The sequence below is a fragment of the Onychostoma macrolepis genome, chromosome 05 (genome assembly GCF_012432095.1).
Source record: "Onychostoma macrolepis isolate SWU-2019 chromosome 05, ASM1243209v1, whole genome shotgun sequence".
Taxonomy (NCBI): domain Eukaryota; kingdom Metazoa; phylum Chordata; class Actinopteri; order Cypriniformes; family Cyprinidae; genus Onychostoma; species Onychostoma macrolepis.
In genome coordinates, this window is record NC_081159.1 from 40,467,823 (window position 1) to 40,490,018 (window position 22,196).

At 34.6% G+C, this 22,196-nt stretch overlaps 1 protein-coding gene across 2 annotated transcripts; it reads left to right on the forward strand.

The window, feature by feature from the left end:
* Window positions 1–4,436: 4,436 nt before the first annotated feature.
* slc1a3a (solute carrier family 1 member 3a) lies at window positions 4,437–20,630 on the forward strand. Of its 2 annotated transcripts, none has more exons than XM_058774453.1 (10): window positions 4,437–4,667; window positions 6,115–6,375; window positions 10,167–10,304; window positions 13,399–13,603; window positions 13,689–13,731; window positions 13,830–14,101; window positions 15,800–16,033; window positions 16,926–17,120; window positions 17,910–18,044; window positions 19,786–20,630. In XM_058774453.1, exons 2-10 carry the CDS (start codon window positions 6,195–6,197, stop codon window positions 19,994–19,996), a joined length of 1,614 nt encoding a protein of 537 aa, XP_058630436.1. In that variant the 5' UTR covers window positions 4,437–4,667; window positions 6,115–6,194; the 3' UTR covers window positions 19,997–20,630. The 2 variants fall into 2 exon arrangements, with proteins under 2 accessions (XP_058630436.1, XP_058630435.1); XM_058774452.1 differs by having other exon boundaries at window positions 4,438–4,667; window positions 6,118–6,375.
* Window positions 20,631–22,196: the final 1,566 nt, after the last annotated feature.

The following is a 22,196-nucleotide window of genomic DNA, read 5'->3' on the forward strand; positions in this document are numbered from 1 at the left end:
CTTCTGATGCAGAGTGTAGCCCTCACTGTTTGAGCTACAGACCTGAGCGATAAGACATCAGATGCATTTTCCTTTTCACCTTCCAAACTATAGAGCAATTGAAAAAATGCATACATGTAAGATTTAAATATTTAGTGAGATCAGTAAGATTTTTAATGTTTTTAATATGCTCATCAAGGGTGTATTTATTTGATCAAAAATACAGAAAACAATTTAATATTGTGAAATATTATTGCAATTTTTATTACTTTGCTAAATTAATATACTTTAAAATATAAATTATTTCTGTGACACAGTGCTGATTTTTCATCTTCAGTGTCACATGATCTTCCAGAAATCATTCTAATAATCTGATTTATTATCAGTGTTGAAACTGTTGTGCGGCTGAATTTTATTTTAGTTTTTTTGGAAACCGTGCTACATTTTTCTTTGATTCTTTGATGAATAAAAAGTTAAAGAACAGCATTTATTCTAAATAGAAATCTACAAAATAAGTTTTTACTATCACTTTTTATCCATTTAACATCCTGAATAAAAGTATTAATTTCTTTAAAAAAAAGAAAAGAAAGAAAAAATGTACTGACCCCAAACTTTTGAATAGTAGTAGAAATTTATATTTTGAATAAACACTGTTCTTTTTAACTTTTTATTTATCAAAGAATCTTGAAAAAAGTATCACAGGTCCCGAAAAATATTATGCAGCACAACTGTTTCCTTCATTGATTATAAATCAGCATATTAGAATGATTTCTGAAGGATCATGTGACACTGAAGACTGGAGTAATGATGCTGAAATTTCAGCTTTGCTTGACGGGAATAAATAATATTTTAAAGTATATTAAAATAGAAAACTGTTATTTTAAATTGCAATAATATTTCACAAAATTACGTTTTTTTTTCTTTTTCTGTACGCTTGGTCAAATAAATGCAGCCTTGATAAGCATAAGAAACTTTTTTTTTTGTTTTTTTATGTTATTGTGGGACTGTTATCTGACTTAACTGATTCCTGGCTTTTATTACACATCATGCTTCAAAATTAGCTGGCGTTCGCCTGCAGTCATGTGTCCACAGATAAACACTCACTCTTCAAAGATGTCACACTTCCCATACATCCCCTGGCCTAAAACAGGCAAGCCCGCCTCCTACCTCTTACCTACGTGATTCACCTAACATCTATCAAAACAAATGTGTCCTCTGCTGACTCATGCTGTTAAAATGAGTAAGAAAATTCTGCTTTGAAACTCCTAATAACCGGTTCTTCTCTTCTGCATTCAGTAACAAAAGCTGAACAGAAAGCAGACACAAGCAGATGTTTCCCAGTCTTGCCAGTCGTTCCCAACCAGTGTCTCCATGGAAACTCCAAATCTAAGTTACTCAGCTCCTAATTCAGACGTCCCTCTTTTGTCATTTCCCAAAGTGCCCCTGACCCGCTGTGTGCTTGTATGGGTCCCTCAAACACTTTACAATGGCAAACTCTATCAAAGTGACTTCTTAACCCCGCGTTCACCCCTCCACCTATAGTTGCCTTTACTTCAGGCTCAGAAATGAGCTTTACCACCAGTTTTTTTTTGACATACAATACAATTTTTTTTTTTTTTGACATACAATGTCCATTTACTGTGTCAGATACTTTATTTGAACAAATTAACTGAAATAATCTGAACAATTATGGTTATCTTAATATGTTATGGTAACTTAACGTACAAAAATATCTGTAAATAATGCACAAGATATTATAACACACTAAACACTACTAGAATAAACTGTAAATAACTGTTTGGCTTTTGTATTAGATTATGCAGCATTATAGATTTTCACTGATAATCACTGATTCAAGTTTGTATTTATTCACTTCATATTCAATCAATGTCTTTGGAATCTTTTATTTAATGCATTTAAATAAAATAAATGTAAATGTAAATAATAGTAATAATAAATGTGTAATAATTAAAAAAAATCTATTTTAATGTTTGCTCATACAGACTAGTAAACATGTATTACATTGATGGACGAATGAATGAATGAGTGAGAATGAAAACTTTTTAATAAAATAACTTTCTTTTTAACTTTTCTTTTTAAAATTAAAATATATTTAATTATTTGTTCATGTAGAGAACCACATTCCTTGAATAGAATATAATGAAAAAAGGTTAAGAATTATAGATGCCAAAACAGAAGAATTCATTACAGAGTAATTTTCTACCCCCACGTTTTAAAGCTGAAGTGTGTAATTTCTGTGTCACCAAAAAAAAAAAAAAGATCCACACTTTTTAAGGGAAATTAACCAACAACCCACTTGTCTTTGCATATTAACCCGGGATAGGAGAAAGTATTTTAACATCAGAAAATTAGAAAATTACACTTAGCAGGCTTACATTTGACTAAAACTTTATTTCCATTATAATAAGCATTGCAGAGTCACCTGATACCACCATCACAATCATCAGGTGAAATAACTATAATATCACTCAGGGTTGCCCAATCTCTTGTAATGAGCCCCTTTAGGGCTTTTAGCAGACAGTGTTCAGAGTTATTCTGCTCACCTGAGCTAGTTTCTCTCCAGGTGAGGCAGACGCTGCTGAAAAGGTGTTGAAAGTAACACACACAGGAGAATACACACACACACACCAGAGTCTGGCCAGCTATCCTTGCAGGGACTCTCCATAGGCGTAATTGTTTTTATACTGTACAAACCGTATTTTCTATCGCCCCAACCCTACACCTAAACCTACCCCTCACAGGAAACTTTGTGCATTTTTACTTTCTCAAAAAAACTCATTCTGTATGATTTATAAGCTTTTGTACCCATGGGGACCTCAATTTAGGTCCCCACCGTGACACGAGTCCCCATGAGTCTGTGTGTATTCAGGTCCCCAGCAGGATATATAAACCTGTACACACACACACAAACACTAACTATTCCAGCACTCTTTGTTGTGCAAATTTCTTAAAGCACCAGTGTTTCCTTTCAAATCAATTAAATCAATTACAGTTAAATTCTCACATTAACCTCTCTGTTCTGTTCTGAGTGTCTGTTCTTAGCATAGACAGTTCCTCTGTGAGTTTCCCTTTTCACCAAACATATGATGAAACTCCTGGACTTCCTGGAAAGAAGAGAGAGCCGGTGCAATCGGAGCTGCGAATCTTATCTGATCAGCAGCCAGATTTCACTCCAGTCACTCTTGGTGCCAAATACAAAACCACACAATGTCATACAGTATATCATCCCACTCAGCTCGTTTGCAAGTTTTAAATGACAAATGGACTGACGCAAAACCAAGAAAGTTTTCAGAAACACAATAAAACTTCACAGAAAACATGGATTGTATTAAAAACTAAATCATATTAGATTCAATTAAATTCATTTCAAATGAGCTTTACTGGCATGACTGTCGAATAGCACAATGTTACCAAAGCATTAAAAAATAAATATGTATTACATGAAAAAATAAACAAAGGAATAAAACTGGTCTTTTATACACTTTTTAAAAAGTATTTTAAATATATTTCATGATTGCTCATACAAATCACTGTTTTTTTTCATTACAGCAACAAACATGTATTAGCTGAATAAATAAATTCATTATTTAAAAAAAAAAGAGTTTTTTTAACTTTAAAAATATATATATTTAATGTTATGTAATATACATTAATGGACATGAATAAATAATCAAGTAAATAAAACTTTTCTTTTATAAATATTTTTATGTAGGTTATATTTAATATTTGCGCAGATAAGTAACTGCTTTTTCATTACAGCATAACATGTACTTACATAAATTAATTAAAATAATGAATTTTTTTTTTTTAATGTAAAATATATTTAATTTTTGCTCATACAGGTCTCTGTTTTTCATTGTAACAATAAACGTATTAAACAAAGAAACACATTTTCAGCCTTTTTTTTTTTTTACAATATAATTTGCTCACACAGCACTTTCACTGCTAAACTTCTACAATTATTCATAAACTATACATTCAAAACATTTCTTTTTTTCATCAATTTATCTTTTTAGCAAAAACAAGCTCCACAACTTCGATGTTCTAATAACCCCCGCCTCCAAAATCACCTCACTGCTACATTAGTTTTTCTGTTGAATACCTTGCTTTACCCAAATATGTCAGATTATGCAAGTGAAATGGGTTGTGAATATCAAACTGACTCGGAGTAGCCGACAAGTTGTTACAAGACTTGATGATCGTGTTCCAGACGACTTGAAAACGATCCAAAGAACATCTCAAAGATGTTCACATTAGGTGATCAAATTAGTTTTTTGTTAGAAGTTGTGGGGAAAATTTTTGTCATGCAGAGTGGTCTCAGACCATGTGGCTCAAACTGCATGTGAAAACAAACACATGCTTTTCCCTCCATCTCTTCATCTAAAGTGGGAGGAGCTCATTCCAAAGCCCCTCCCACAGTCGAGCTGGCAGTTGCTCCTCTCCAGTGCGTGAAAGAGATTCTCTTTTTCAGCATGCTCCGCCCCTTCTCATCTTCCCTCCACTCTGTTATTGGTTCTTCACTGTCCTTCTCACTCACACCCTTCACACTTGCAGTCCCTTCCTTGCAAACTCCTGCGATTTTCTTTCTAAGTACACACTTCTCTCCAGGCTCTCAGCGCAGAGGATCTTCGTCAGAGGAAGGGTTGGACCGAATCCCTTATTTTGATGTGAGTAACTGTTATTGTTCTAAATGTGGGAGTTTTCTCAGACCATGTGTGAGAGGGAGAGCAGTAGTGTTTGGTCTGGCTGTGTTCATAGCACACGTGGAAAGATAGCAGGAGTACTCTGTAACTTTTTGAGCGCAGATGCATTTGGCTGGGTTTCAGAGACCTGTGCTGACGTGCTAAAGTCACTTGTAACGAAATCATTTGGACACATGTTTGCAGTGTGACTGTTTGTGTGCAAATAGTACAAGAAGTTAATGTTCTGACTGAGAGGGCACAAATTTGGATACACTGGTTCTTTATTGGCATCAATGGTTCTTTAATATTCATAGAAACTTCCTATCGCACAAAAGGTTCTATATAGTGGAAAAAGGTTCTTTAGATTATCAAATGTTTTAAAAAAAAAAGAAATTAGTCAAAAGTTTGGGAACTTGCCAGTTTTCTTTGGGAAACAGTTCTTTCTATGGAACTGTTGCGAAATCCCCTTTTGGAACCTTTATTTTTTAAGAGTGAAAAAACTAATTTAATTTAGGTTACATTTTTTAAAAAAATGGTGTCAAAACAATTTTCACTCAGAAATTGCTAGTAAATTTCACGAATAATTACAGAACACGGAACGTAACGTGAAATTTTGAAATGTTTTTAAACAGTGAAAAATTATATGTATATATATATATATATATATATATATATATATATATATATATATATATATGTTTTTTACAGTTTAGATTTGTTTAAGTGTTTTAGTTTTAGGCAAGCATCGCTATCATCGTTGCTCATACTTAAGGTTAGTGATTTGAACAAACCACTAACACTAATTATAATAATACGGCATGCACCGTTGATGCCTTAAATCTTGCGGTCTGTTAAGGAGAATTGTGCTATTACATATTTTGATTCATGATTTTCACTTTGTGGATGATAAAACAAGCTAAAACATGACACAGACCAATCCAATCGTTTAATCTCTTTTGATTTGCAGACATCTACCGTAAAAACACGAACCAGGGTGTAAAAACTATTTTCACACAGAAATTGGTAGGAAATTTCACAAAATAAATACAGAGAAACTGCAAGTAACACACTGAATTAAAAATAATCCTTATTTTATTTACAAATCTACAAGTATAACAAAATATTTTTTTTACAGTGCAGTGATGCAAACACAGTTTCAGCTCCTCACAACATACTAGCACTGTGGTGGCATTTTTTGTAAAACCTTCTAAAATTTCACGTTTAATTCAACGTTACTGCTGTATCTTGTGAAATTTACTAGTAATTTCTGAGTGACAATTATTTCAATGTAAATCCTACACCACTTTTTTTTTTCTCTCTCTCTCGGTGTACTCACAATTTCGTAAGAAAATGTAAAAATTTAGTTCCCTCTAATATTATTATTACTTAGCTGGATATTGCATTAGAGAGGTTACCTGTATGTTGTTCTCAGCAGTTATTGCCTGAAGTGGATTGTTTCCCGTTAATCGTTCAGCGGAGTCTGGTGTGTCCGGTGTGGCGCCCCCATCAGGCATGACTCAGAGTAACGGAGAGACGCGTCTGCAGCGCAGCAGAGTGCAGCAGCTGCGGGACGGCTTCACAGAGCGCTCACAGCGGGCGCGCAACACCGTACAGAGCATCACCACTGATGACGTCAGAGGCTTCTTCAGGCGGAATGCCTTCGTCGTCTTCACGGTCGCTGCCGTCATCATTGGTGAGATGACTGTCTTATCTGTGCCTACTACTCTGAAAGGGGAAAACACACAAATGTAGATTTACATAATATTGGAATTGAATCAAAATGCAAATAAATATAAACTAAAAATTGCATACAATTAAATTAAATAATATTATAATGGAATAAAATAAATATATGTTATATAAAATGGGTTAAAATGTAATATTAATGAATAAACTAATTTAATATAAGAAAAAAATGCATATTACAAAATATTTATTTAGAATTCACACTTTTATAAGTTTAACATTACATAAAATAACCTTAATATATATATATATATATATATACAGTGGGGCAAAAAAGTATTTAGTCAGCCACCAATAAAAAGATGAGCCTTAAAAAGATGAGAGAGGCCTGTAATTTTCATCATAGGTATACCTCAACTATGAGAGACAAAATGAGAAAAAAAATCCAGAAAATCACATTGTAGGATTTTTAAATAATTAATTGGTAAATTTCTCGGTAAAATAAGTATTTGGTCACCTACAAACAAGCAAGATTTCTGGCTCTCACAGACCTGTAACTTCTTCTTTAAGAGGCTCCTCTGTCCTCCACTCGTTACCTGTATTAATGGCATCTGTTTGAACTCGTTATCAGTATAAAAGACACCCGTCCACAACCTCAAACAGTCCAACTCCAAACTCCACCATGGCCAAGACCAAAGAGCTGTCAAAGGACACCAGAAACAAAATTGTAGACCTGCACCAGGCTGGGAAGACTGAATCTGCAATAGGTAAGCAGCTTGGTGTGAAGAAATCAACTGTGGGAGCAATTATTAGAAAATGGAAGACATACAAGACTAGGGCTGCAACTAACGATTATTTTAATAATCGATTAATCTGTCGATTATTTTTTCGATTAATCGATGAATCGGATTAAAAAAAAAAAAAAAAAGCATTCATTTCCAACCCTTTATTCAAAAACAGAACTAAAATCTTTAGAAAGTGCACAAACATGTTGCTCCTTGAACATCCCTGAGCTGTTATAATAATAATAAAATAAAATAAAATGGACTAACACAAAAACATACACATGTATGCTTTACATCTGCCAAATATATAGACTTTTTGGGAAGTGCAAAAATTAAATAATTTAACAACACTGCGTCGTTAGCGTTGGTATTGTATCAGACACCTGCACTTAACATTATATGAAAATCAAGCTCAAATGGAGTTAATAATGTTTTTGACCAGAGAATGACGGAGATGGAGTGTTTTGTCTGTCGTTAGAACGGCTGTTATGCAGTGCATAAGTGCATTAAGTGCATTATGCTTTCATCAACTTTTACAGGTTATATAACTTTGATTGTAGCTATATGGGCGCTTAGTTTTTCTTGTTGTTTAATACACTTGGCCAAAATCTCAAATTAAGCGCTTATGCACATAATGCACAGGATATTTAAAACGATATAGACAGCAAATAACTAATTCTTCTCCACTCTTCAAACACACAAAACATTATCCTTTACTGACATAGTGTTTGAGTAAAGAAAACGCTGTACTATTCAAACACCAATTATTTATTCACCCTTGCATTGCGAAAAAGCAGAGATCTCATCTTCTCCAGGCTGTGCGCGCGTCAATCTGAACGGAGGCGGGTGAAGTTACGAGGTCTCGCTGAGAGCTCGATGATCCAATGGCGTTAAGTTTTACTGACAAGTTATTTTAATGCTTATCATTGGTTTACTATTTTTAAAACTCTCTGATTTAAAATAATAAAACGAATTATAAGCGACTCAAGTTTGGATAATTTTTCACAGCACCTGACTGGGCTAGGGTATGGCAACCGCCGCCCCTGCTCCCACACCTTGGATGACTTGGGTCGCACGGATTTCTCTGCCTCCGCCATGTATCTTTCCTCTACCTCCGCTCGTTTTTTTTTTTTTTTTTACTTTTTTTTTTTTATTTATGAGGCGCCAAACTCTGCTAGCATCCATGCGCGAGAGAGACCGAGTGTGTTCACTCGCTCCGCTCAACTAAAGTTTTTTTTTTTTAATAATCAAACGTCTCCGCGTCGCGCGACACAACGAATCGATTATGAAATTCGTTGCCAACGCTTTTAGTAATCGATTTTTATCGATTTAATCGATTCGTTGTTGCAGCCCTATACAAGACCACTGACAATCTCCCTCGATCTGGGGCTCCACGCAAGATCTCACCCCATGGGGTCAAAATGATCACAAGAACTGTGAGCAAAAATCCCAGAACCACACGGGGGGACCTAGTGAATGACCTGCAGAGAGCTGGGACCAAAGTAACAAAGGCTACCATCAGTAACACACTGCACCGCCAGGGACTCAAATCCTGCAGTGCCAGACGTGTGCCCCTGCTTAAGCCAGTACATGTCCGGCCCGTCTGAAGTTTGCTAGAGAGCATTTGGATGATCCAGAAGAGGATTGGGAGAATGTCATATGGTCAGATGAATCCAAAATAAAAAACTCAACTTGTCGTGTTTGGAGGAGAAATAATGCTGAGTTGCATCCAAAGAACACCATACCTACTGTGAATCATGGGGGTGGAAACATCATGCTTTGGGGCTGTTTTTCTGCAAAGGGACCAGGACGACTGATCCGTGTAAACGAAAGAATGAATGGGGCCATGTATCGTGAGATTTTGAGTGAAAACCTCCTTCCATCAGCAAGGGCATTGAAGATGAAACGTGGCTGGGTCTTTCAGCATGACAATGATCCCAAACACACCGCCTGGCAACGAAGGAGTGGCTTCAGAAGAAGCATTTCAAGGTCCTGGAGTGGCCTAGCCAGTCTCCAGATCTCAACCCCATCGAAAATCTTTGGAGGGAGTTGAAAGTCCGTGTTGCCCAGCGACAGCCCCAAAACATTACTGCTCTAGAGGAGATCTGCATGGAGGAATGGGCCAAAATACCAGCAACAGTGTGTGAAAACCTGGTGAAGACTTACAGAAAACGTTTGACCTCTGTCATTGCCAACAAAGGGTATATAACAAAGTGTTGAGATGAAATTTTGTTATTGACCAAATACTTATTTTCCACCATAATTTGCAAATAAATTCTTTAAAAATCCTACAATGTGATTTTCTGGATTTTTTTTTTCTCATTTTGTCTTTCATAGTTGAGGTATACCTATGATGAAAATTACAGGCCTCTCTCATCTTTTTAAGTGGGAGAACTTGCACAATTGGTGGCTGACTAAATACTTTTTTGCCCCACTGTATATATATATATATATATATATATATATATATATATATGCGTGTGTGTTAAATTATAAAATTGTGAATCTAATTTACATTTCATACATTAATGTTTCAGGGAAAAAATTTAATGTCATACAGCATTATTTAGCACGTATTTTGTTATGCCATCATCATATTCAACAACATCTTGTATATTAGATTTTATTTTTTGCATTTGATATCATAAAACATTGAACCTTAGCCTTTAAAAAACAATTATAAAGCAGTACTGAACATTTAAATTGAATCTTGTTTTTTAAATACAATATCCTGTTTCTCTTTGTATCCCATTATGATTAGTTCCAAATTGTGATGGAACTTCCATTAGCTTTTCTTTAGGTTTGTTTTGACAAAGACAGTGTTGTGCTCTGACTTTAGCATGGACACAGTACAACACGCTTAAACTATTTCACAATCATGACATTCATTTTTTTGTTTTTTTGTTTTGTTACATAACAACCTAAACACTCCAGCTAAAAAAAAAGAAAGAAAGCTAAATGCAAATGTTTTTTTTACAGATCAATTAAAGGTGCATGTGTGTTTTTCTCACAGGTATAATTCTGGGATTCGGACTGCGGCCGTATAAAATGTCCTATCGAGAGGTGAAGTACTTCTCATTTCCCGGAGAGCTGCTGATGAGAATGCTGCAGATGCTGGTGCTCCCCCTGCTGGTGTCCAGTTTAATCACAGGTACGGGCCGCTGCGGCGCCACCAGGCACTGAGACAAACACATGATACAGGGGAAGGGGACGGGTCAGGCTCAAATGGGACAGCTCAGCAGATATTGTTATGTCACTCGTGCAGCTGAAGCGATCCTGTTTTTTCAGCTGTAAATGTATTTGCAAAACCATATACGCTTCAGAATATAATAGTTTTAAGACGAATTAAGTTTTGAGATCTTCAGCAAGCCTAGTTCAGCTTCTAGGTCTGTTTTGTTTAAAAATAAATCTTGAGGAAGGTCAACATACAGTAGGTTCAACATAGAGCAGGTGAGAGCGTGTGTGAGGTCAGTGCTTTGATGGTCACTTTACAAACAGACAAGAGGTCAAAGGTCAAAGTGACCATACAGAGAAATGAACAAAAGCTCCTTTCAGTCATCTCTCTCTCACACACACATTCTCTGTGTATAAATAGCATTTGCTGCTTTCTAAATAAAGCCGCAAACACTTTCCAAAGGCAGATTGATGGCTGCCGTGTGGCACAAACACAGCTTATATAGAATAATATATAGTTACAAAGCAAAAATGAGTTGGATTTGTCACTGTGATTAAAAATGTAGTGTATTATCACTTTAAACGAAGTTTGATGTGTAAATTGATGCCATGCAGAGAGAGTTGTTATTGCTATATATTGTATGCATTATAACCTGAGGGAAATTAAGTAGAAAAACTAAAAAATCTTTGCATTTTCTGAAGAAAACATGACTATATGGTCTCCAACATGGGTGTTTGCAAAGGTGTTCTGACATTCAACAGTCACCAAAACTCAAGGAAAAAAATGATCTGGGATCAGTAAGACTTGATGTTTTGATGTTCTGTTCATCAAGGCTGCTTTTATTTGACCAAAATACATTATATTTGTTTGGAACATGTGATACGTTTTTCAGAATGTTTTTAGACTTTGATGAATAAAAAGTAAAATAGAACAGCATTTATTCCAAATAGGAAACCTTTGTAACAATACAAGCCTTTACTACCACTTTTTTTTAAATCAGTTTGACATATTCTCGCTCAATAAAAGTATTAATTTCTTTAAAAAAAAAAGAAAGAAATTACTGTTCCTGAACAGTTTTGTTATATTGTTACAAAAGATTTCTATTCTGAATAAATGCTGTTCTTTTTAACTTTTTATTCATCAAATATTTGCTATATATACAGGTTGTTTATGAGTCAGACCAAAAAGTCCACCTTTAAATCTGTGATATTCTGATTTCTAGATGTGGTTTGAATTTATTTTTCCACCCACTTTATTGTTCACTGTGTAAAAATCATAAACCCAGTTTCTTAAGACTTTTCTCAAAATTTGAATAAATCACCCGCTGCAGTTTAATATTTAAGTTTTTGATTAAACAGCAACTTGATGGAACAGACAGACTTAGTTTTTCAGCAAATTCTGGCCGTTCGCTGATTGAGCTTGAGATTGAGCTCTCATTAGATGAGTTTCTTTGTGAGGGTCACACACAATTGGTCTTTGAAGACTGTGTGTGTGTGTGTGTGTATATGTGAGGTAATTACTCTGCGGTATAGGAGAATAAGACTTTATAAGACTCTGGCGGGGAAGTCATCGTTACCATAGAGACGAGAACTAATGAGAACAGCAGGACTAGAACATGACCTGTGCAGAAGGTTCCCAGGCCACTGTGGGGTGTAAAGCTGAGGGGTTTTATGGGGTTGGGGGCAGTGAGATCACTACTTAGGATCACACACACACACACACACACACACACACACACACATGCACCATACACAATAATGGAAGACATACATAGTTCAATACAATGGCTGTTTCTGTCCTATAGAGAGAAATGCTGAATGGCAGTCATGATCAGTGACCTTCAGGAAATATACTGTCTGACTCCTATACACAAGCTATTGTTGTTGATCATCAATGTAGAGACTTTCTTTCTTTCTTTCTTTCTTTCTTTCTGAATTTCACACTGAATTTGACTGATTTTATGTTTGGTCTGAAAGTGTCTTTTGTAGACAAATATAAATTGTATGTCTTTAAAAACTTACTATAAACAACTATATACTTAAGTGTGAAGAAAAATCAGCCAAAAATCTAGACAAAGAAGCTTAAATAAGAGTGTTTCACATTTTGGAGTCAAAAGATAATTCTTGCCATTTGTGTTATTTCATAGATTTGATGATTAAATAATATCCAAATAAGCCTAAAATAGTAATAATATATTTTACCATTCAAAGGTTTGGGGTGAGTAAGAAATTTTTTTTTTTTTTAAAGAAATTAATACTTTTATTCAACAAGGATGCATGAAATTTATAAAATGTGTAAGTAAAGTTGTTGTAGATTTATTTTTCAAATAAATGCTGTTTTTTACCTTTAAATTAATTAATAAAAAAAAAAAAAAAGAATTCCAGAAAATACTAAAAAAAAACTGTTTTCAACATTGATAATAATAATGTATCATGAGTAGCAAATCATAATTATTTCTGAAAGATCATGTGACACTGAAGACTTTGGTAATGATGCTGAAAATTCAGCTTTGATCACAGGAATAAATTACATTTTAAAATATATTACAATAAAAAACATTTATTTTAAATTGTAATAATATTTCACAATTTTACAGTTTTTTACTGTAGTTTTGATCAAATAAATGAAGCAATTTTCACTATTAACTAGTAGTTTATTATCAATTATATTACTGGCATATTGGCTGTTTATTAGTATGTAAAAAGCACATATTAATGCCTTATTCTGCATGACCATATTTTAGATCCCTTAACCTCATACCTAAACTTAACAACTACCCTACTAGCTATTAATAAGCAGCAAATTATTAGTTTACTGAGGTGAGACGTCATAGTTAATAGTTAGTTAATGGTGATAATTGGACCTTAAACTAAAGTGTGACCAAAAAAATCTTACCAACCCTAAATGTTTGTATGCGAGTGTAGAATGAGTAGGTGTTTCCAACCTGTTGACTGTCATTGTATGTATATGCAGTTGTATATCCAGTTTATGCTGTTGCTTGCATTACTATATGCACATGCATCCACAGAATCATCTGAAACAAACTAATATTGCAGTCACCTATGTGCAGGTATGGCTGCTCTGGACAGTCGAGCTTCAGGGAAGATGGGTGTGAGAGCCGTAGTTTACTACACCACCACCACTATTATCGCTGTGTTCATTGGGATCGTCATGGTGCTCATCATCCATCCGGGAAGAGGCTCTAAAGACGAATTCACCAGACAGGAGAAGATAGAACAAGTCAGTCCAGCAGATGCCTTCCTCGATCTCATCAGGTATGGTGAAGTAAATTTTTCATTTACAATATTATTATGTTTGTTTTTTTTTGTCTAACTTTATATTCTTTTTTATTTTTAATAGAAACATGTTTCCTCCTAATTTAGTGCAAGCTTGTACTCAACAGGTAATGTTTTTAATGCACAAGAAGCACTAAAAATCTAGTTTCCTATAAGATGGTAAACACAACCAAGTAACTGTTTCTATTCTCTCTACGTTCATCAGTTTAAAACGCAATATGGCAAGCGAGTGGTCACAGTTAAGGTTTTGGTGAACGAGACGTTGTTCAGTTTGAATAACGGGTCGCAGGAACTCAAACGTGAAGAGGTGATACCAGTGCTGGGAACGGTTAATGGAATCAACGCGCTCGGACTCGTGGTCTTCTCCATGTGCTTTGGCTTCATCATTGGGAGCATGAAGGAACAGGGTCAGCCACTACGGGATTTCTTTGACTGTCTAAATGAGGCCATCATGAGGCTTGTTGCCATTATCATGTGGTGAGTGATTTAGAGTGGGAAAGTTTTGTACATTATGTACTTGGTTTTCACAAACAGTGTTTTTTCTAATTAATGAAAACCATGACCTGCCAGATTGTTTTTGCAATTTTAATTTCAAGCAGACTTACTGGAACATTAGCAATTAAAATATAATGAAATTAGAGGAGAGAGTTAAAAATTGGCCCTCATATAATAAATAATGGAATAATGAATTGCTCTGCTAAGACGCTAATATATAAGTCCATATTTTAATTCGTTTGTCAGTTAAAAAAAAAAGTGTCTAAAGTCTAAATAAATCGTTAGCACTGATTTACAATTTAAATGGCAACATTTAATAGGCCTATATATGGCAATGTATAGGGCAGCATTTGAATTTGGGTCTGTTTACATGAATAAAAAATTCTTAAAGGAATAGTTTACCCATAAATGGAAATGTTGTCATTCATTTACTTACCCTCATGTTGTTCCAAACCTGTATGAGTTTCTTTCTTATGTTGAACAGAAGAAGATATTTTGAAAAATTTTAAAGAACCAAACAGTTGCTGGTAGCCTTCCATTTTATGGAAAGAAATACTATGGAATTAAATGGGGATCATCAACTGTTTGATTACCAGCATTCTTCAAAATATCTCCTTTTATGTTCAACATCTTCAAGAAAGAAACTCCTGCAGGTTTGGAATGACAACGGGTGAGTAAATGATTGCAAAATTTTTTGTGTGAACTATCCCTTTAATAGCTCAATAGGCCTAATTTGTGACCCTGGACCACAAAACCAGTCTTAAGTGTCAATTTTTCGATATTGAGATTTATACATAATCTGAAAGCTGAATAAATATGTTTCCATTGATGTATGGTTTGTTAGGATCGGACAATATTTGGCCGAGATACAACTATTTGAAAATCTGGAATCTGAGGGTGCAAAAAAATCAAGATATTGAGAAAATCGTCTTTAAAGTTGTTCAAATGAAGTTCTTAGCAATGCATATTACTAATCAAAAATTAATTTTTGATACATTTACGGTAAGAAATTTACAAAATATCTTCATGGAACATGATCTTTATTTAATATCCTACTGATTTTTGGCATAAAAAAAAGGATAATTTTGACCCATACAATGTATTTTTGGCTATTGCTACAAATATACCTCTGCGACTTAAGACTGGTTTTGTGGTCCAGGGTCACATTTAGTATGGACCACAACACTTTAAGTTATAGCTGTAAACTTGTAAGAATCCGATGTGACTGGAAGAATTACAGATGCTGCAGTAAGGAACTCAATAACGGCTCTGAGTGATTCACTGACTCAATGAATCTGATTCAAACCCTCCTAACTCACGATTGAGTTTGGATCTGTTTTGTGAATCTTTTTGACTGTCTCAATTAAAAAGAATCACTTCAGTAGAGTAATTTTTTGCGTGAACTGGCGAAACCCAATGTGGACGCATGCAAACGCCTCCTCGACTTTCAGATATCATGTTGTTAGATTAGAAATTACTGTTGCACATTGTTTTTTGTTGCATTTGTGAACATTTTAGTCGCAGTCTGAAACGCCGCGAAACAAAACATGACTATGGAAAAGCACTTTATTAGACAACTTAGGACATTCTCTTTGCCTTAATTAAGCACTGTAGGCTATATGTTTTCCGCTATTTTTTTCCGAAGCGGTAATAACTATCTAATTTGTTTTCCCACCTCAGGTACGCTCCTCTCGGCATAATGTTCCTGATTGCGGGAAAGATAGTTGAGATGGATGATATATCAGAAATGGGAGGCCAGTTGGGCATGTACACCATCACAGTCATCATTGGCCTAATGATACATGCAGTCATCGTACTGCCTTTGCTTTACTTCCTTGTGACGCGTAAAAATCCATTTGTGTTCATCGCTGGACTTCTGCAAGCCCTTGTCACTGCACTCGGTACCTCCTCCAGGTGAGCTTTTAAATTGAAATCATTTTCAATATATATACACATTGCAATACACTTTATATTTAATTTACCAAAGAGCTTGCATCATTTCGATACGGATTTAACTGAAAATAACGATAACTTCAAATAATATGTTGATTCAGTAGCCACTCTGAACAATTCAAGTCAGTAAATGAGTCATCAAACAGATTCATAGCAGAGACTTGTCTTTTTGAGCTATTCATTACATTGAACATGGTATCGGCTCATGCTTAATTCGTTTGGAATTTGCACTAAATTTGTAGTACTTTGGTTTTGAATTACTGTAGAGAATTGCACAATAAGAGAATTGCATAATTTGTTCATGAATGGAATTACGCTGGTCGCATATGTGAGGACAACTCAATAGAAAGACATTTGTGTCATTATGTCCTGTACGCTGTTTTTATTTCATCATATTCAACACAGACTGTAAACTCTTATTCATAACACAAGTAAAATGTGATTTCCGTTGCGAAAATAAACCATGGTTTTACTACAAATAAAACCAAAAAAAAACATGATTTTGCTACACTAACCGTAGTTTAACCAGGGTGTTTGTAGTAAAACTGGTTATACAAATGTAAATCAATTTCTCTAAGGGTTATTTTACTATAGCGCTAACATGAGAGTTTCACAACATGTTTAAAAAGTTTCGTTTACACAAAAAAGAATGTGATTAATACTTTAGTCACCCACTACATGCTGTTTGTATATGTTTTCATATGGATTATTTTTAAGGTGTTTGTTGGAACTAGACATCCCACCGTGACTCGCCACTGAAAAAAGTTGCGTCAACATTTTCCTTTTGTCTAGATTTTCGATTTTGGAACATAATTATGATCAGTGAGTGATAACAGAATTTGTCTCTCCGTAGCTCTGCCACGTTGCCCATCACCTTTAAGTGTCTAGAGGAGAATAACCATGTGGATAAACGTGTAACCCGTTTTGTGCTGCCTGTTGGAGCCACCATAAACATGGATGGCACCGCTCTGTACGAGGCTCTGGCTGCCATCTTCATCGCACAAGTCAATGACATGGATTTGAACTTTGGAGAGATCCTAACCATCAGGTACCGTTAGGTTAAATAAAGAACTTTTGCCATGACAGCTTATTCAGTTAAGGCAAGAGACCACAAGTGAAAACTAACAGATTTCTCCATATTTCCCCAGCTGATTAATCACAGAACATTAAGACATTAAATGTTGTACTACTACATGTTTTTTGCAAATTATTAAAAATGCAAATTAGGCATTGTCTAATTAAAATACACTAATTTGCATACATTTCCAGAACAAAAATATGAACATTGAATAAAGCCAGGATTTTTATTTAGTTTTATTTTATTTTTGACATATTTGACATGCAGACTCTTATTTCAGGATGATTTTAGATATCTAGTTTTTAACACTCCATAAATCCAAAAATACCGTCATAAAAATTCTGAAAAAAACACTATGTTGAGGAATAAAATTGTATATTTAAAAAAAAAACCTTAAGAACCTGTAAAAGTTTTTAGAATATAGACAAAACTAGACATTTTGTTTTAGGTAAATGCTACTAAAGTAGAGATTTCTGACTGAAAAAAGTAATTTTGAGAAAACAGCCATTAAAAAACTGTATTGTAATTGAATATACAGATGCAAATAGACAAAATTTAATAAAATAAACACTGTATTTTTGATGTTTTCTTTCCACCAGTCTGAAAGAAGGCATGTTGTGAAAGTAGAATCTCAAAAATGACCAGTGCATAAAAAAACAATGGTTTTGCCTGTAGGGTCTTGCCTAAATGTAGTTGATTTCTCACACCATTTTAGTATTTATCTACTAAAATGAATGCATGCTTTGTATAATTTTAAAGCATCACAGCAACAGCGGCCAGCATTGGTGCAGCTGGAATCCCTCAGGCTGGCCTGGTTACCATGGTGATAGTGCTGACCTCTGTAGGACTGCCCACTGATGACATCACTCTAATTATCGCAGTTGATTGGTTCCTGTGAGTATTATTTTTTTGTGTGTTACAAACGTTTAAAGTGTTTTGGTGTGTGACACACATGACTTTTCAGGGAAACCAATGTGTACTTGCACAATTACACTGGGATAGGAGAAAGTATTTGAATTACTACACTCATCAGCTTTAATAAACAGCCATGGTTCCCACTGTCAAAAAAAGTAAATAAAAATAATAAAAAATTTTCAGATTGATTTCAAGGTGAATATACTGTAGGCAGATAAAGTTGAACAAACTTCCAACTTTATATAAAGAGCTGGGCAATAATGTTTTACGATGAAAGCAAAAAATTAGGCAGTTGAGATTTAGTATATAGATTATATTGCTTTACTTGAGTGTACTGTATGTATGCGAATAAAGTTTGATATAATATACTGGGTATCCAACTTTGTATATCCTAGTGTATATAGAGATGTGCGATAATATAGTTTACATTTTGTGCTAATTTAAACAATCAGGCAGTTGAGATTTGCTATATAGTACATATACTCAACTTTTAATGTAATGCTGAGTAATCTGCTAGTTTACATTTTGCGACAATATAACTATAAAACAGTTGAGATTTGCTCTACAGAACATGCGTTTGTATCCAGGTAAGGTTTGATATACTTATTGTAGTTGTATAATTAATAATTTAATGAATAATAAATTCATTTATTAATTAATTTGAGTTACTAATTCATTAAGCAGTGAATTACGAAACCTGTGAGGTTTTGTTCAGTTTATAACAATATCTAGGCCTTGTGGAAATGACTTATCTAAAAAGTAATAGAAAGTTTTATTAAAATATAAATGAAATATTTTTTAATTAATACAAATAATTTAAATGAGTAAAAATGAATAGAATTTAAAATAATTAATAAAAGTGTATATTTTATTGTTATAATGAAATATTAAATTACATTAATAATAATATTCTTTTGTGTGTGTGTGTGTTTTAAGTTTAATGGCTTCATCAGCTAGAAATGGCTCTTTGTGACTGTAAACACTATCTAACCTTTATATAATTAAAAAAAATATATATCTATCAGCATTCATAATCCAGAATAACTGTAAAAGTCATGGAAATTCATTGATCAAAATCTGCGGGGGAACCCTGAATAAGAGAATTTCAACTTGTGATGTTCCGAAGACATCTGAAGGTGCTTTGATGTAATATTCCTTCACACAGACCCAGGCAGAACTTCAGGGCTGAGCAGCAAGATATTCAAACTTTCACATTCCATAACCCATAATCCAATTGTATATGTCCATGCAACATCTGCTTCCAATGAGTTTAGGACCCACTGAACAATACACCCATATCCGATAGCATGTTCTTGTGGCCTTTACTCCCACCGCATTCAGAGCAAAACAGCAGTCGATGAATTCAAGTTCAGTCAGGGAGCTTGTCGTCAGATTACGTGCTGGTTAAAGCAGCGTACAGAACAGAAGAGGCATTGTGAGGCTTAGAGGAGGCCTTAGACTCTGAGGAACATTCATGCTAAGAAAGATGGGTCAGCAAAAACATCACACAAGATGGAGGAACTGTTTTTCTGAAGCGGAAGCTACATGAGGCCCTCAGAGCACAACAAAGGCTCATGTGACATCCAGATGTGTAAACCATAGAAGTAAATCCCCATTGATGAGGAGATGACTTTGATAAGGATTTGTGGTGTGCTTGGACCAAGCACAGAATATTTCCACATATGAAAATAAATCTGTTTGTTTTCATCTGCTGTTTCAGAGATCGGCTGCGCACCACCACGAATGTTTTGGGCGACTCCATTGGTGCTGGCATTGTGGCGCACCTGTCACGTCACGAGCTGTGCGCTATCGACGCCGAGATCGGAAACTCTGTAGTGGAGGAGAACGAGACCAAGAAGTCATACCAGCTCATCTCTCAGGAGAGCGAGTGCGAGAATGCCAAGATCCCTGACAGTGAGAGCAAAATGTAACTGCCTGTTTCCTGAGGAAAAACTGAGTTTTTGTACAAACACTAGTGGCTTAGTCAGACATAGTCTGATATTCATCTCAAGTCAAAGACATCCAAATGTATTGAACTTCAAGCAGAGATGGACATGTGTGGTCCTCTTTGAACTGTTTTATTGTAGAGTAAGTGGAATAGATTTGATTACATTAGACATATTTTTATTAATTATCTAGATGCAGGTTTGTTTTCGTTAATTCAAGAGAAAAACTCAATGTCATTATGGAAATCATGTTCACAATGATGCTTCTACTTGGGCTGGGAAAAAAATTATTTTAAATAAGCGAAATGATTTTTAAAAAGAAGAAATTGTTGAAAAGAAGCATTTTCAAACTGGTTGTTATGAAACACATGGGAAGTTTTGGCAGCTGAAGTTGGAAAGTGAGGCTGTGAGTCCAGAAACAACAGTATACTGCGATGTTTCCATGCTACACAACTACAGCAGCCTTTATCAGTGAATAAGCTGGAATCTGTGAAGTCAAACCGTGCGCGAGTTGTTTTTGAAAAACTGTACATTCAACTGAAGTAATCATTTTATTTCAAGACTTTTATAGATGACTGTCGGTTTGAACAAAATAAAGAAATCTATAAATAAAAAAAGAGCATTTTGCTGTTCACGTTACCTGTTTGTAACAGGTTAGTGATTCTTATGTTACCTATTTTGTACCTGTTTTGCATCCTCAGTGAATGGGTGCCGTCAGAATAAGAGTCCAAAAAGCTGATCACAATAATCAACACGTAATCCACACCACTCCAGTCCATCAAGTAACGTCTTGTGAAGTGAAAAGCTTTGTGTTTATAATAAACAAATCCATCATTAAGATATTTTAACCTTAAACCATAACTTCAAGCCAAAATCCATCATAACACTTGAAAAAGTCCATCTCCTGTTGTCCTCTCACGTCAAAATCCACCCACATATTTGTTTAGATCGGTTTTGGACTGTTTTCACTTGTAAACGGTGCTTGATCTGTGCAGATTTCTCTCCTGATTCAGACAAGACGACTTTTTCGCTAGAAGAAGCAATAAACAGAGGACTCGTTTTTTTTTTTTTTTTTAATTTTAGCCTAAAGCAGCAGTTAGACGTTAAAAGTGTCGTAATGATGGATTTCTTTCTTACAAACATACAACATTACACATTTCACAAGATGTGGATCATTGTGATGTTTTTATCAGCTGTTTGGACTCTCATTCTGACGGCACCCATTCACATTAGTGAGCAAGTGTTGTAATGCTACAAATCTGTACAATGCTGTACAATGCTACAAATCTGTTCTCATAAAGAAACAAACTAGTCTATATCTTGGATGGCTTGAGGGTGAGTACATTATTAGCAAGTTTTTTACTATTCCTTCATTTAAAAAAATAAAAATAAAAAACTCAAATCAATTTCACTTTGCAATGACAATATAGGAGTTAAATGTTATATCCTTAATGTAGCACCACCCAGTTCTGCAGAATTACAGTCATTATCATCTCTGAATGGGTCATCCTTGACATTTCTCAATCGCTCAATATTCTACTGTATTTATCAAGTACATTGTGTTACCGCCTTAGAAAGAATGTATGATCTAATCTCTGCATGTCAAGACCTTGTTGACACAATTTTATCATGTCCTTCTTGGCCTGTTCCATTAGTGTTTTTTCTTGAGGTGAGTGTGAGTATAATATATTGCATTTCTGAAGACATTAAAAATCTCTTAGTGTTATATCAATATACAGCTAATGAGCAAACATTTTGCTTTGACATATGAAGAATTTGTTTGCAAAAACAGATAACTCCTTTTTAAACAATTCTCAGAAATCATGTTTTTTCTTTGTGCATTCCAATTAATCTCAATCAAATCTGTTTTTGCAAATAAACTCTTCATATATTCCAAACTAAAAACAGTGTATGAATGTCACCACATACTAGTCTTTGATACTGTGCTATAACAAAACTTCCAAGAAAAGTTGATTCATATAGACATTTTGAATATAAAGTGCTTTACATAGACATGCTAAAGAAAGAGTAGAAATAAAAACAACAATTGTCATTTTTAAAATACATTTTTCAATTTTCATGTATACGTTTTGCAGATGCTTTCATACAAAACTTTTTTTTCAGAAAAACAAAAAGGCTAGACTTGCACACAGGTTTTTAGTTTGGACTTGAATAGCACTGGAAT

Bases quoted from the DNA above. Each gene is read 5' to 3' on its own strand.
- slc1a3a (XM_058774453.1), top strand. From the start codon at position 6,195: ATGACTCAGAGTAACGGAGAGACGCGTCTGCAGCGCAGCAGAGTGCAG. The intron at 14,102-15,799 runs GTGAGTGATTTA...TTCCCACCTCAG, and splicing joins CTTGTTGCCATTATCATGTG to GTACGCTCCTCTCGGCATAA. The intron at 17,121-17,909 runs GTACCGTTAGGT...ATAATTTTAAAG, and splicing joins GGAGAGATCCTAACCATCAG to CATCACAGCAACAGCGGCCA.